The sequence below is a fragment of the Microtus pennsylvanicus genome, chromosome 4, assembly GCF_037038515.1.
Source record: "Microtus pennsylvanicus isolate mMicPen1 chromosome 4, mMicPen1.hap1, whole genome shotgun sequence".
NCBI lineage: Eukaryota > Metazoa > Chordata > Mammalia > Rodentia > Cricetidae > Microtus > Microtus pennsylvanicus.
The window spans coordinates 127712285-127729803 of record NC_134582.1 but is presented as its reverse complement, the minus strand read 5'-3'; the positions used below and the strand labels follow the sequence as shown (position 1 = coordinate 127729803).

Sequence of the window (17519 nt, the reverse complement as noted above, 5' to 3'; positions counted from 1 at the left end):
TGGACCGTTTAGTTTCTGTCTTTGCGGCTCTCTAAGCCTTTCTAGTCTAATACTTACCCAGGTGGTTACTGGGTGATATATGAGCAGCAGTAACCAGAAATACCAAGCTGGCATCTGCCAGGGTTTCCAGATGCTATTGCCTACCAAGATGTCACATAACTCCCTGTAAGCCAGTCAAGTTGAGCCCCCAAAGGACAAAAGTCATCAAAGATGAACCCCTAGACAGAGTCCCTCATAGACTCAACCTCATGCAGACTCACCCCTACAGACTAGGCATTCCCGGGTCCAGCCGACACTCACAGACCAGACTCTGTACCAGGCAGGTTCCAGAATAAGACCTCTGTCTGAAGCAGACCCTTCTGCCAGGAGCATAAGCCACCTCCCTCAGCCCTACGTTCATCTGCCTAACACTTATCACCCTTCTTCAAGGGTGCCTCCCCTCAGAACACAGAGGACAATCCTGAAAGAAAGCAGCCATGGTGTGTTATCATCTCTGTCAGCCATGGTGTGTTGTTATCATCTCTGTGCAGCCATGGTGGGTGACCTCTGTGCCACCATGGAGAGTTATCATGACCTCTGTGCCGCCATGGTGGGTTATCATCACCCCTGTGCCGCCATGGTGGGTTATTACCACCTCTGTGCCGCCATGGTGGGTTATCATCACCCCTGTGCCGCCATGGTGGGTTATCATCACCCCTGTGCCGCCATGGTGGGTTATCATCACCCCTGTGCCGCCATGGTGGGTTATTACCACCTCTGTGCCGCCATGGTGGGTTATCATCACCCCTGTGCAGCCATGGTGGGTTATCATCACCCCTGTGCCGCCATGGTGGGTTATCATCACCCCTGTGCCGCCATGGTGGGTTATCATCACCCCTGTGCCGCCATGGTGGGTTATTACCACCCCTGTGCCGCCATGGTGGGTTATTACCACCCCTGTGCCGCCATGGTGGGTTATCATCACCCCTGTGCCGCCATGGTGGGTTATTACCACCTCTGTGCCGCCATGGTGGGTTATCATCACCCCTGTGCCGCCATGGTGGGTTATTACCACCCCTGTGCCGCCATGGTGGGTTATCATCACCCCTGTGCCGCCATGGTGTGTTATCATCACCCCTGTGCCGCCATGGTGGGTTATCATCACCTCTGTGCCGCCATGGTGGGTTATCATCACCCCTGTGCCGCCATGGTGGGTTATTACCACCTCTGTGCCGCCATGGTGGGTTATCATCACCCCTGTGCCGCCATGGTGGGTTATTATCACCTCTGTGCCGCCATGGTGGGTTATCATCACCCCTGTGCCACCATGGTGGGTTATTACCACCCCTGTGCCGCCATGGTGGGTTATCATCACCTCTGTGCCGCCATGGTGGTTTACGACCCCTGTGCAAAGAGAGCCACTAAAGAGGATCCTCTATGTCTTATGCCATAAAAATCCTAACTCCCCTCCCAATATTGAGCAGAAACTACAGGCCTACCGAGTTATAAATTAGCTGTGTGCGGTAAGTGAAGATAAGATTTCCGTAATTTATATGTAAATATATTAAGGTATTATATCCAGAAACACATTTTCCTTCACTATTGTGTTTGACTACTTACCGAAGGCTTTCTATTGAGAGTGATAATTTGTGTTCTAATTAAAAATGTTTCTGGGAACACAGTGTATAAATTATGAATACAATATCCCCATGAAAGCTAACATTGGTGACCCTATCCCCCAAAGAGGGAACTGTTCAAACAGCTTCATACACAAGACAACACAGTAGATAAAACACATTTTCTCTTGGAAACTGCATATATTTTCATGTCCTGAGCTACCTGCGAACTGAATGAATATTCTTCAAATAGTATGTGTTTAATTCTTAGGTATTGAATCTCAGCAGGTATCTGGTTATATTATTCATATTTGAATGCTATCATGGAATGAAATAAGTATTAGAAATATTTGCATCTCACCTAGAATAAGCAATACAAAATAAATCACCATATTGGCAAAAATCATTCATCTATTCAGTCACTGTGCTTTTAAAAAATACATAGGAGAAAAACACAGAGTAATTGTGAACAGAATAAGATTTTCCAGGTAAATTTCTATGCTATTATTAAATAATCTTTCTTCTATGCATTTTAAAATATTGACAGAGTCATAATTATTAAGGCATTCTAGGTAAACAGAATTATTCACATTGATAAATACAAATTAACAATATTATTGGAACATTATACTACATTGGTCAAGGGTTCATGATGGGTTACTTGTTGCCTTAATCAAAAGATTCAGTCTCTCTGGTCAGTTTCTCCATGTAAAATTGTAATATACAACCACTAAAGTTTGTTGTAAAGATTAAATAAGAAAACCAGATATATTTATTAATAACCATTCCTTTTCTATGTAACAGTAATTGAAAAACATTTTTAATGAATTATTTTATTTTTATTATGTGTTTGTATGTATGGAAGGGTATATTCACATGGGTACAGGCACCTGCAGAAGTCAGAAGAGGGTGTCAGATCCTCTGAAGTTGTGAGCTGCTCAGTATGGGTGCTGGGAACTGAGCCCAGATCCTCTGGAAGAGAAAGACGAGCTCTTTACCCTTGAACCATCTGTCTAGTCCTTGAACATATATTTAAAAAGTGTAGCCGGGCGGTGGTGGCGCACGCCTTTAATCCCAGCACTCGGGAGGCAGAGGCAGGCGGATCTCTGTGAGTTCGAGACCAGCCTGGTCTACAAGAGTTAGTTCCAGGATAGACTCCAAAACCACAGAGAAACCCTGTCTCGAAAAACCACAAAAAAAATAAATAAATAAATAAAAAATAAAAAGTGTACGATCTGATGAGAAGTCGGAGTACAGAACATATTTTTATTAAGTGTTCCATACAGTGTACAAGTACCATTCTCACAGGCAACAAAGTAGAGATTAACTTTTCTAAGGGTGAAAAGTGTTATAGAGAGAAATAATGTTGGGGGAAGAGACAGGGAATAAACATGTCTAAAGTAGGAGTAGGGGGGATTTTGTACAAGTAAGATAGGAAAATACCTTTAAAAATGGCATCTAGCAGAAATCCCAGACTTCTCTAAATTCCACGAGAGCATTAGAGATCTAAGGGAAGGCCAACAGCTGGCAAAAGGGCTTGCTACCAAGCCTGACGACCCCGTTGAAACCACTGGCCCCACGTGGTAGGAGGAGACAGATGACTCCTGAAAGCTGTCCTCTGTTCTTCACATGCAATGTGTATTCACACTAAATAGTAAAGACAGACAGATGGACAGATGGACGGACAGACAGATGGATGGGTAAATGGATAGAGATAGAGGATAGATATAGATAGATAGATAGATAGATAGATAGATAGATAGATAGATAGATAGATAGATAGTTCTGATCTGGATGCAGTTGAATAAAAGGGAACGAGAGAGGTAGGACAAGAGGTCAGGGGATTTATAGTGTGTCAGGGCTGATGCAATCCTGGAAGCTGCTGTAAAGTCTTTGTAAAGACAAAGGCAATAGAAATTGAGGTAGGAAGTCAATGGAAGTCCTCAACAATTATCTGGCTAGCACACTGCAGTAGTTTGAATGTACTTGGCTCCCATAAGGTCAGGGGAAGTGTCAGTATTAGGAGGAATAACTTCGATGGAGTAGGTATGGTCTTGTTGAAGGAAGTGTGTTACTTTGGGAGTGAGCTTTGAGGTCTCATATATGCTCAAGCCATGCCCAGTGTCTCAGTTCACTTCCTGTTGCCTTTGGATCAAGATGTACAACTCTCAGTTCCTTTTCCAGAACCATGTGTGCCTGCACACTACCATGCCTCCCACCATGATGATAATGGACTAAACCTCTGAAACTCTAAGCCACACCAATTAAATATTTTCCTTTATAAGAGTTGCTGTGGTCATAGTATCTCTTCACAGCAATAGAAGACACCTACAATAGTAAGGTTGGGGAAAGAAGAATGGGTCCCTTGGGCCTGGGCAATAGCTGTGATAGTGTATTGTTGGTGACATTGGGTGGGTGAATTTGTTGTGTGAGAAAGATGAATGTAAGATAACTCCAGATTCTGAGTCCAAGACATTGGAAGAAGGGGGCTTCTATTTGTTAAGATGAGACAGACACCAGGAGAAACAGATTTTGTGGAGATTTTGAATGGTACTTATCACACAGCAAAGTGAAATTTCTGAATAGTCCTAGGCTGGAGACAGAGATTCAGAAGGTACCCATGCATGGAGCCTAAAGTCTTATTGGGAGGGTGGCAAAGCATAACAGCAATACAATCTGCTTTTCCTACAAAACTACTCCCAACATATTCTTTTGCTTGTTTAGGTGTACGCATAAGTATGCAAGTATGTACACGTGCATATGAGTGTGCGTGCATGCCATGATGCCTGTGTCAAGGTCAGAGAAAAATCTCAGGTGTTAGGTCTTGCCCTTTTTTTGAGTCAGGTGTGTGCCAGGCTATCTGAGAGCTACAAGAATTCTCCTGTTTCCATCTCTCACCTTGCAGCAGAAACGCTGGGATTACAAATGTGTGTTGTTGTATCTAGCTTCGTGTTGGTTCGGGAATACGAACACAAGTCCTTATGCTCGCATGGAGAGCCCTTTACCTCCAGAACCATCTCTGCAGTTCTGTAAATGTATACTTCAGCTTGCGGCTTATGCAACCCACTATAGATGTGAAGGAGGAAAGTAAGAGAGGTGGCCTTTCCAAATACAGGACCGATAGTCTACAAGCAGATAGATGAGACAGAAATTTAAACTGCTCTCTCATCTCTAAGTTATATCAGTGTGATCTCAGTCTTTTACTATCTATAGAAGATTGGCCCCCAAATAGCATTCTGAAAAAATATATTTGTTCAAGACACAAATAAAATGCACATAAACACACCCTAAACAATGAATCTTTCCCATAGCAGCATAGGACAAATACAGCCCACCCTAAGAATGGAGAGAGCAATTATAAAAGCAATAGAGTTAGGGTGCTGAGGAGCCTTGGTGCTGAGGGTGATGTTTCCCAAAAAACCAAAACCCTCCCGAGCACAAATATTGTGAAATCCAGTACTCCCAAATGTTCTATTCTAAATCCTACATATTCAGAAATAAAGGGCTTTTCAAAAATAAAAGCAAACACAAACAAGCAAACAAAACCCAAAAGAACAAAAGCACTTTCCACTAATCCAGAACCAAAAGCTATACAACAAATTTCAGGAGGGAAATGCTATCAGGCCTTGGCAAATAAAACCCAATACAATGACAAAATAATCACACAGCCTCCACACTCCCAAAGCAAGTCCAGGGCTTTCTGATAATACTGTATTCTGAGACGGCAAGGGGTTTCTGCCCATGTTTTTTCTTCTTTCTTGTTTGTCTTTTTTTTAAACATTTAATTTAGATAAGAGAGGGAAGGTCAGAGTTGTTTTATATGAATTCCCAAAATATATGACAAAAGCTATTTCAAAGACATATACTACCTTAAAATATTCTTGGTAAATTAAAGTTTTGCTACATAGAATTCTTTTGGGAATTAACAAGATATTTCAAAGACATATATTACCTTAAAATATACTTGGTAAATTGAAGTTTTGCTACATAGAATTCTTTTGGGAATTAACAAGATATTTCAAAGACATATATTACCTTAAAATATACTTGGTAAATTAAAGTTTTGCTACATAGAATTCTTTTGGGAATTAACAAGAATTGATGCAGAAAATGATTTAAAAAAATAAAACAAAAGATACAACAACTACTTGAACTACCATGGGAATCACTTATAAAAGTTCGTTGTATTTTACCCATTCTAATGAAATAGCATTCAGTTACAACAGGATCAATACAATGAAATAGTTCAGATGAAACTGAGCAAAGCCCATATGCTAAAAACTGTAAAATGTAGGCTAAGTTTAATAAAAGACCTAAATGGAGAAACAAGTTGTGCTTATGAATTAAAGCCCAAATTTAAGTTGTTAATTGTTCTCACATTTTTGTTTAGATTCCATGCAATTCCAAACAAGATGTCTACCAACAAGTCTCAAAAATTGATTTAAAATTTCATATGAACAATCTATTTTAAGAATGCCAAAGTTATTTGATAAAATAATAAATGATAAAAGAAAAGGAAGTATAATATAATAAAGGAATAAAGTACACCTAGTTCTAAGATTTACTTTAGAGTTGTGATATTGCATAATTTTGATACAAGAGCAGATGCATAGAACAGAATAGTGAGTACAAAAATATGATCAAGTAATATATTAACAAATAAATTCATCACTTTGTGTGTGTGTGTGTGTGTGTGTGGTGTGTATGGGTATTTTGTGTGTGTTGAGTTGGTGTACACGGGTATTTTGTGTGTGTGTTGGTGTATATGGGTACTTTGTGTGTGTGTGTGTGTCTGTGTGTGTGTGTGGTGTGGTGTGTATGCGTAGTTTGTGTATGTGTGCGTGTGTGTGGTGTGGTGTGTATGCGTAGTTTGTGTATGTGTGCGTGTGTGTGGTGTGGTGTGTATGGGTATTTTGTGTGTGCCATAACACTTGTGGACTTTAGTAAGCAACTTGCCAGGTTGGTTCTCGCTTTCTACCATATGTGACCCAAGGATTGAACTCAGGCTGCCAGGCTTGGCAGCAAGCACTTTACCTGCTGATCCTTCTTGCTGGCCCAGGCAATAAAATTTTGACAAAGCTACCAAAGCAATTTAGCAAATTAAAATTCTTTTCAATCAAGGCACTGAATATAGGCTATCCCTGTGAGTGAATTATGTCAGATGCAAATGAGTACATATTACTCCATTTCCATATCTTAGAATACAAAATAAAAGCTCCTGTGCAAGTGAAATCATTGATTGGACCACAGGTCAGTGAAGGAGGGGCTGAAAGGGACACATGAAAGGAGTCTTCCTGAGAGGATCAGAAATCGTGATGTTATGCTCATCCCCGGGACATCCTGTCCAATGAAATGCAATATATTCTGTGTGGTTTACACTTCGATAAAATTGATTCCTAAAAGGGAACTGAAAACCAAAGAAACATGAATGGGTACGAGTTAACATGTTTTCACTGGCATGTGCAGGGCAGATACACAGCTTTGTTCTTTAGGCCATTCAAACATCCACCATGTTAATAGACCTAGAGCGCCCAACAAAAGTTAGTTGGTTTCTGCCTAATTCCTCTCAGATACTAAGAAGTCTCAGTAAGTGCGGTTTGTGTTAACGAAGCTTTCGCTAGCAGCCACCAAGAGAAGACATTCTCAACTGAGAGTCTGAGTAAGACGGGGAAGTCTGTGCCAGGTTTGGTCTACGATTGGGTCTGTTCCAGACACTTGTCTGTTCTTTACATACGTCTCTGCTGGTGAGCACATGATCAAGCCATTGATCTCTTTACTTTGAAGAGAAGTAAAATTGAGGTCTATTTGGTCTTCATCTCATTAAAATCTGAAGAGCATCCTGATGAAATGATACGGATGTCCACCGAGAAACTTGCCCATACTGAGGACCTGTTCTCCATGACCATTTCCCGCACATTCCCCACCCCATCTCTAAAGTAAACATTACCATCTTCTCCTTTTCCCGTTATAGAAAATGGTCCTCAGTGAGGCCTGGTCATTTGCCCAGATTCACCCAGTCAGTGGCACAGTGGAGATTTCCATCTCTGGGGTTCTTAAAATGATAGGTAATATATTTCCATATAAACCTGAAGTAAATAAATGCAAAGACCTTGGGGTTCTGATTCTAGTATTAGTCATTTTGCATTAACAACAACAACAATAAAGCCATGCAGTTCAGAACACAGATGATATTATATGGGGCTTTTGCTCATCATCAAATGTTTTTTTCTTCCTACGAGGCAATCAATATTTGAAAATGACTCATTTATATCTTTAGAGAGGAGACACTACACAAAGCAAAGTCAGAGCGTCTTTAGTGACCGTCTCTAAATCTGGGGAGAGTTATTACTGGTCAGGAAAGAAAAACAGAGATGTGCAATATACACAACTAACAAAAGGGCAGAATACTGCTCGGCGGTGGTGGCGCACGCCTTTAATCCCAGCACTCGGGAGGCAGAGGCAGGCGGATCTCTGGGAGTTCGAGGACAACTGGTCTACAAGAGCTAGTTCCAGGACAGGCTCCAAAGCTACAGAGAAACCCTGTCTCGAAAAACCAAATAGCAGAGTGCTAAGGAAGATTCCTGGGTAACTGGCCAGTTCACATTCAACTAAGCAATAAAACAGCTGCTTAGCCTGACTTACTGTCGATGGGACATTTGTAAATTATCTATCCAAAATACAATCACCCATGAAAACATTTTTAAGGCAATGAAATACCAAAAAGAAATGAATCGATAGATGCTTTCTGGTATCAAAATGATCTTCAGAATATGAAGTTATGCAAACATCCATAAGGAAGAGAAAACATGAAAAACTATTCATTAAACTAACCTAACCCCAATTCTTCTGTACATCTGTGGCAAGTCAAAGTCAGAACCTCATTAATAAACAATCAAATTCATTGTCTATATTCTGATTTTTCAGCAACACTTCTCTCAGTCAGTCACAGGACCCAATAGTGTGTCCCAACATCTACTTATACACATCTACATCATGGAGATGTTTCAACGTTCTGAGACATTTCTAATATTTAATTCTAGTAAATAAAGAATGGGATGTTTCTGACAACCACACACTTAAAGTCAAGCATCTATGTAGTGAGAAAGATAATTTTGCCTTAAATTTTAAAACACATTTACAAGTCATCTCTATCTGACATTCTCGCTTCCTCCTTGTCTCAGAAATCCCTGGTGTTCGTGGATTCCAGGGACAGCATAATGGAGGTGGCAATGTCACCATCTGACTCCAGTAATACTTTCCTTTTTTGTGTTTATCACGAATCCACAGTTCAGTCACAAGTGAATGCAACTATCCACCAGAGGGAGAGAAGGGAAGGGACGGAGCACAAGCTGCCATCTGCTTTCCTCCCCCAGCATCCCTGGAAATGAAGACGGGGTGGGAGTCTCTCCTAGAAATGAGAGCAAAGTGTTCCTCATACTTGGCCCACTGACGCGTCTTTCAGCAACATTTGGCCCTGGCAGATGAGACAGCCACAGAGGCACAGTGCGATAGTGGCATGGACCCCAACTGTGGGATTCAGCAGTAGCAGAAGGGGCCTGTTCAGGTCTAAAGGTGCGGGTGAGCTTTGCTCTCAGTACCCTACAGACATCATCATGTTTTGTTGCCTCACAGGCCCCCAGCATTCATTTGTTTAGGTACTGGCAATCACACCCCTCAGTATTCATCAGACAAGGTACTTACAGTTGCATGACCAAGTACAGGTGATTCGGACTTTCATAAATATCTTCCAGGGCAACAATGTTTTCATGTTTAATCCTAAAAGTAAAAAAAAAGCACACACGCAATGGTAAGGACAATTATACTTGAAAAAAAAGGTCATGACAGGGAACAAAAGTGATATGATAGAACCCCAATTCCTTGATAAGACGTTGAAGACTTTCCACCACATTGTTCCAAATATATTTCTCAACTCCTTACTCCCTCAGTCCCTTCTCTTCATCATTCTCAAGGCCTTAGGAGCCCACAGCTGGTAACACTGCACTGAATGCTGCTGCTGAACATGTTGTATGCCATGGACCAAATCTCTCACTACTGTATTTTCTCACATAGCTGCATGTCAAATGGCTGAACTTCCTGGGTAGCACACAACTGCTTTCCACTGTCTCAATGCAGGGACTACAGACAAATCTAAAGAGCCACCTATGTGTGGGTCCATTCCTCCTAACAGCCAGTATGCCCCATGGTCATGTTCATGAATCCAGTGCAGGCAAAGGAAAACCAGGCTGACCACCTCACTGGAGTTCACACTTATCCTGCCAGCAAACTCAGTTTCCCAAGTGAACTAACTGGGAAAGCTAATTTCATATCAAACTTTAGAAACAATCAATACATGTTCAAATCACCTTGTAGACAAAAGTTTCTGTCCCACCCTGTCCTGCAGTCATTCAATTCCAAAGCAATACAGAGGCTTATATTAATTATAAACTATTTGGCCTATTAGCTCAGGCTTATTATTAACTAGCTTTTACAATTTAAATTAACCCATATTTTTGTCTATGTTTAGCCACATGGACTGGTACCTTTTCTCGGTAAGACATTCTCATCTTGCTTCCTCTGTGTTTGGCTGGTGACTGCATCTCTGCCTTTCCTCTTCCCTGAATTCTCCTAGTGGTTGCCCCACCTATCCTTTCTGCCTGGCTACTGGCCAATCAGCACTTTTATTAAACCAATACAAGTAACAAATCTTTACAGTGTATAAGAGCATTATCCCTCAGCATCACCTGTCTCTGGATAGTCAAATTTCTTTCTCCTGATATCCTGTTATTCCTGATATTCCTGTTAGAGAATTACAAGGATAATCTCATAACCAAGGATGATCAATAAGTTCTTAAGAGGCAGTCCTTGAATCTTCTGGGGAGTTTGGCACAAATGCCAATTCTCAGGCTCTGACTGGATAATACAAGACCAGGGCAGAGCCCAGCAGTTTTTATTTTAAGACCCCAGACAGTGTGTATACAAAAAGATTTGAGAGACAAGGGGATTAGATCAGTAATTTTAAAATTTAAGTGCATAAATAAACCCTCTGGGGATCTGATGACAAGGCAGTTTTGATCTAGTGGGTCCAGGGTAGGGACTTAGTATCTATATTTCTCACCCAAATGCAGATGCTGCTGGTTTAGGACCACACCGAGTATCAAAGTCTCCAACAAAGGCAGCTCAAGAAGGAGACAGATTCATTTTAGCTCTTACAACTCGCCACAGAGAGCAGTGTCTGCTCAGAATGTCAAGCTCAATATTTATTTAATGCATATGAGGGAAGAATCATTTCATTCCTCAATGAGCTAATTAGCTCTTACCACATGCCTTTTGCTGACATTCCTGATGAACCACTTAAAGACAAGATGGAGCTTGCAGACTCTTGGGAGCCCCTTGAAAGTAGATTCACACAACTCATTTGTTTCCCCTCTTGTGCCTATAACAGATCTGCTTATTAAATATTTGCTTCAAGAATGGATGGGTGAAATGTAAAGGTTGTTGCCACTCAACAACAAGAAACAACATCCCATATGTATTTGTGAAAATGGCGGGATTGCTTCCCCGAGTATCAGATGGCTTCCTCTGCAAAAAGAAAGCTGAGGGGTGAGATGAACAAGAGGGTTCTCTTGATTAGAGTTGGGAGAAGAGAAGATAATTAGCAAAAAGTGGCAATGCTCTGCTTTTATTTCGGCAGCTCTTATTAGTTAACATGGTTGTTTGTGGGAGTTAAAATAATTACACTAAATTCACATTTCACAGGCCTCCCATGCAGGGCGCCTACTTAGCTGTCAGTGTTAGTTACTGTACAAGTGAAGCAAAAGAGTATCAGCAATGAGTTATACCACTATATCAAATAAATCACGCTACCAAAGAAATAGCCAGAACTTAAATGGGGACAACCAAGATCTTGGATATTTGTGGAGTTGTCATTATTGGCTTTACATGAAGGAATATGATCAAAGAAAGTGTGTATTGTGTACATTTTTTTCCTTCACAAGAGCATAAATATTTCCACTTAGTCACATTAATTCGGGCTGTCAGGGCTTAGATTTATAGGAAATTGATATGAATGGGATCACATGGAGAGCTGCTAATGAGAATAATGGAGTCACAGTTACCTCCAAATCCTAGAAAATAACACATACTTTTAAAAGTATAAATATGTTCCAGATATTGCACTGTTATGAATATGGAATATAAGTGTCTTTGGGACTCTTATGTTTTGATATGCTGAATCTTATCACACCTGGGCTTAGAAATTGGCACCTATGTTCCTGGCAATTTTTGGAAGTTGAATCAAGAAGGCTGTTTGGGCCCAAGAATTCGGTCATTCAGCAGTTAATAGCCAGTTCACTGGATACAGAGACTCGGCTGTATACAAAGCATTAGCCTAGCAGAAAAGGCAGGCTGTAACAAAGACCACAATGCCAAACTTGGGTGTGTAGGGCAAATAACCTGCTATGTCTTAACTGAGTGTTGATAGGAAATTAATTTTTGTATCCATTGGAGCATTCCAGAGAGGAACCACAGAGGGTAGGGACAAACCAAAATGAAAGAAAATGGCTGAGAAGACATTAGAACTCTCCCCCTTAACTAGTGTTTCAGTGAGTCAAGCAATGGGTCTCTCACTGGGTTTCCTGTATCTGGAAGAATACAAGAAAAAACAAAAGGTTTTATCTTCAAAAAGCTTGTCTCAGTGGAGCAAGCCATGAACAATTAAGTATTAAACGCCGAACTCTAAAACTCTAGTATTGTGTTTAAGGTTACAGAAAGCTGGGTCCTGTGTGGGTCAGAATTAGGGCAATGGTCTCAAGAAAATGATGGGGCTGAGTTGTGTTGCGATGGTTAATGCTTGAATAAGCATACTTGAGTGATTTCAAACAAATCCTAAAATGGCCTCTTCAAGAAAAGTGGTTTAATTAACTTGGAGCTGTTAGAACATGGTGAAAGAAAACACTCTGGCCTCCTACATCTGCTCTTAATCACTAATTCCCCCCTCCAGACTACTTATGATAGAGACAGACTAAACTTACCAGTTTAAAATTTATAGATTATCTTTACAAAACACCTGACACCTCCCATTTCTGCAGCAATGTCACAATGTCCATTTCTGCCACAAATGTCAACCACAGCTGAGTCCGCTCTTTCCCTTATTCATTCAACAGATATCTGCTGGGAGTCTGCCGCGGGCCAGGCACAGTCCTTGGCACTAGGAATTTAGTGGTGGACAAGACAATGAAGACGCCTCAGCCCCAGGGAGCACACACAGGCTACAGCTAAGAAGTCTTCCCAGGGAGCCTGAGAGTCACTGGAAATTAGCATTTATGCCATGAATCATGGGAGCAATAGAGATTAAAGCTACAGTGTCTGCCTGCAGACTGGTGAGGTTCATAATGCCTCCTTCTAGTATTTTCTTTTTGTCATCAATCCATCGTCCATCAACACTCTTACAATACAGTCGTTATGCCTCTTACCACTCCATGGACGTTCATTGGACCAGACTGTTTTGCAAGCAAAAGTAAGGACCCAGGTGTGAAACACAGTTATCAAGAGCAGGGCATTAGGTAATCGGGAAACTATTAGTCAACATGAGCTAGACATTATGCATATGCCAATAAATGGTAATGTATGTTTCCTGCTTTCATAGGCTGAGTAAGTGTTTTCGCATGAGAAGGTAGAGAATCTTAATGATTTCAGTCACTACTGTCTCCCTAGTGCCACAAAAGGGTGTGATAGAGAGTACACTTCATAGACATTTGTTGAAGGAATGAATGAGTGAATGAATGAATGAAAACAAACTCGAGTCCATTAAGCTGCCTGCTCACTTTCACTTGCATTTCTACCAAATCACCCAGGCTTAGCCTTTGGAAGTTAAAGTTTTTACCTTTCACCTTTTTTGTTTGTCTTGTTGATGTTGCCATAGTTCCAGCACCTCTGGGGATCGAACCCAGTATCTTGAGCATGCCAGGCAATCGCTCTACCACCGAGCAGCAGCTCCATCCCCAAGCTTCGTTGAACTAAGTCCTTTTGGTATCCATGCAGGGCTTTAGACGGCCCTGGTATTCGAAATCTTGATTCGCTCATCCAATGTATTTATCACTCTTCCCAGCTTTGGACCATTTGCTTATTTGCTATTTATCCATGCAGTGCTCTTTTTAAAATTCCTACTTAAAACTTTAAATAGGAGAGTTGTATTCCACAAGAGACCCCCCCACCACGTTAACTGACATTGATCAATGGGCTTTGATTGCCATTTAGTTGCAGACTCCCGAGTACGATCATTGAACCCATATTTTACCATCTATTCATTAGACAACCAGAAACTTTGCTGAAATGACATTTCTCCATGCTCTATGCCATGCAAGACTACTTAAGAAAGAAATTGGGTGTTCGGGAAGATTTGTTCTTAGGAAACCCGCGTTGGCTCCTAGCAACCACTACAGTCTTTACTAAATGATCGCAAACCGTCTGCTTAATTTCCTATTCCAGAATGCTACCGTGCATTGAGGTTCAGCATCTCAGGCTGTTGTAGATTTCAGATTCTACTGTTTTATGTTTACAAAATGTGACAGTATCTCTGACATTGTTTCCCTAAACATCTCAACTATGATTCTTTTGTAATAAGTGCAGTTTCCTCGGCCCCCTGGGACATAACAAATCCAAACTTAGCAATGAACCAGTTTCATCATTTTATTTTGAGTCTGCTCACAGAGCTGTCTTATTGCATGATTTGTTGAGCCTCAAGAATGTGTCAAGTATGTGCTTCGGTTCTTGTTATGCTGAGAATTGAACCCCTGGCCTCCAACCTGCTAAGTAGGTACCTACCTATTCACTTACACCACCAGGCCCTAGGGATTTTTAAATACTTCATTTAATATCCACAACTTTACAGAGTAAACATTATTTTCCTCGTTTTTAAAGCGGGGGGCAAACATATAGGAGGTGAAGTATTCAAGGTGATATAACTCATAATTTGCATTGTTGGGGTTTGATCTAAGCCTATTCTTACAACCAAACCTATGTTAAAGCTATTTACATAACTTTGTATTAACTAAGTGTGTTGGATAGATTTTTTTTTTGTCAATTTAATACAAACTAGTATCATCTGGGAAGATGGACTCAGCCTATAGGCGTATCTGTGGAGCGTTTTCTTGATTACTGATCCAAATGGAAAGGACCAGCCTACCGTGGGCAGGTGGATCTGACTGGTATAAACAAGCAGGCCGAGGGAGCCATGAAAAGCAAGTCAGTAAGCAGCATTCCTCCACAGTCTCCGCTTCCACGTCTGCCTCCAGGATTCTACCTTGAGTTCCTTCGCTAACTTCCATTTTACAATGGACTGGGATTCAGCATGTAAGTCAAATAAACCCTTCCCCACCCCCCAAGTTGCTTTGTTCATGGTGTTTATCACAGCAACAGGAAGCGCAGTATGATGCTAAGTTAGAGCAAATACATCTAAGAGAATGTAAAGCCAGAGTTGTCCGTATGAGAGGTGTCAGTCTCATCAGTAACAGTGCACTGTACACTCTGAGGGGCGCAGAGATTTGACACAGATTTGTTAAACCACCTCAACTTAACGAATGCTCTCAAGATACTGGCTGTAAACCTCTTGACTGATGAAATCCCAGTGTATCGAAGAAGAACAGAGAAGATGTGTTCAAAAACAGAAAGAATAGTACAGGGTCTGGAAGTAAAAACTTCATGAACAACTTCTCATGAGCTCCATGAAAATAGAGAGAAAGTGCACAGAGACGAGATGGGGATGCAGTTACAGTCCAAGTGGAGGCTGTGACTCTTCCTACTTGGATAGCTAACTTCCATTAAGTCAACACTCAGCTTTTCCAAAGCATGGCCAAGGGGACCTTACACACATGAGGATTGTTCTTTGGAGAGCACCAAACTGCTAAGAAATGGGCATGATTTAAAGTCAATAATGTTGCTGAAGCAAGCTTGGATGTTAAAGAGGATTTCAATTAATTTTTATCACTAATCTGTGAAGCCCAAGCAAGCACTAGCTGGCCCACCTATATGCTGAGGGTAAATGCCTTATGCATCTACATTAATGTCTCCATCTCCTCAAACAATAGACAGAAGAGATGCTCAGAGGGTGGGAGACCGAGGCAGACAGAAAAAAGTTGAATGGGAAAACAGCATATGGGTATTGAAACAGATGTCTGTCCACACTGTAGCTAAAAGCCAAGTAAAAACCGAGAATAAGCCAAGAGAACATTTTAAAATTAATTCAGGAAAAAAAACCCCACAGTGCCAAACGTACACACAGGCCCTGTTCCAAAGCCCTGAAGCTGGAGGGAACATTAGGACCAAAGGACAGCCATGCTTGTACACAGTCTCATATGTCCTGATATCAACATCTCTCCTCCAGACTACTTTTTCAACAAGCCATAAGTTTTGAACTTCATTATAATTGAAGGATGTAATACACACATAAGATAAGAGAGAAAGTTAAGTACTGTTTGGTTCTTTTTTTTTTTTTTTGCTTTGTTTTGTTTCTCCATTCCATCATGATCTATTGACCTAAAGAAAGAAGAAACCTATGAAAGCAAATTATAAAGAATCTAGGAATCGGAAAGCATAACAAAGTCCTTTCCCTTAGTATCATCCTTGCTCTCTACTCAAGTTAAATAAGCCATGTGGGTAAGAGGTGGAAGCAATATATCCAGAAAGAACCATCTGGAACAAAGTATATTATTAGAAAATGTAAGGTTGGGTTAGTGTTCTATTGCCGCGAAGAGACACAGTGACCACAGCAACTCTTATAAAGAAAAACATTTCATTGGGGCTGGCTTATAGTTTCAGAGGTTTAGTCCATTATCATCATGTGGGGAGCATGGCGCCACACAGGCAGGCTACAGCAGTAGCTGAGAGTTACATTCTCATCAGTAAACAGAGAGAGGAGAGAGAGAGGGGAGAGAGAGAGAGAGAATGGACCTGGTGTAGGCTTTTGAAACCTCATAATCAACTCCCAGTGACACACCTTCTCCAACAAAGCCACACCTCCTAACCCTTACAATCCTTTCAAGCAATGCCACTCCCTGGTGAGTAGGCCTATGGGGGCCACTCTTACTCCAGCCAGCACAAAACCATCTCTCTTCACAAGGATTGCAGTCTCCTAAGAAGCTGCACCGAGCTTCGGCTACCCTCTCAGGCTGGTAGGTCTGGGAAAGTTGGCCTCTCTCCTGTAAATTTAACCACACTCTGAGGCAAAGGCCAGAGTCCTTCAGCACCCACCACTCTTGGCTTTAATTTTATTTATGTCTAAATTTTATTCACAAAAAAAGCAGGGCTCCCTGGCATAGAATTGAAGACTATTCTGGCAATACTTAGTTCTAGGTAAGCATTCCTGTTTGTGTAGTAAAGGCTTACAGTTTTCTCAGATTTAAAATAAAAAAAAATAACCCTATACTTCCTGCTTTCTTATATTAGAAGGTTTTTTTCCACCTGCTGAACAACCTACACAGTGCAAATCATGACCCTGAGAAAAAGGGACATTGCCCATCAGAAGAGAAAGTGATGGCATCAAAATATTTGCTAGATACTAGCAAACTTAGCTTTATAACTTGGGCAGCGTCACTGATGCTATCTCTCCGTTTACACAGCCGTCCACTGTAGATTCTTCTTCCCAGCTCATAACCACCTCCTGGGGCTCGCTTCCCTAGCATTCCCACCCACTCTGGAGCATGCTCTCTGGAGAGTCCTCCAGACTCCCTACCTTGAACTCTGGTGCTGGCTCCTTGTGGCCCAGCATGAAGTCCAAGTCACCACCCTGACTGAAAGGCACCCATGGCCGGTTCTTCACCAGTTCATGGTCTTCTGCTCTGTTTTTCACTAACACCTTCGGCCCTGGCAGGCAGTTCTCCTGCGCTGCACTATACCCAGCTGCTCACACCTTTCCTTTGGCCACACAGA

General features: G+C 41.4%; 1 protein-coding gene across 3 annotated transcripts in view; it reads right to left on the bottom strand.

Annotated features, from left to right (window-relative positions):
• The window catches only part of Camk1d (calcium/calmodulin dependent protein kinase ID), a 407849-nt gene that overhangs the window by 147756 nt on the left and 242574 nt on the right, over positions 1–17519 (bottom strand). For all 3 annotated transcript variants that reach the window (XM_075970441.1, XM_075970439.1, XM_075970440.1), the window contains exon 3: positions 9297–9371. In XM_075970441.1, coding sequence (XP_075826556.1) covers positions 9297–9371 — 75 coding nt within the window. The remainder of the gene's footprint in view (positions 1–9296; positions 9372–17519) is intronic.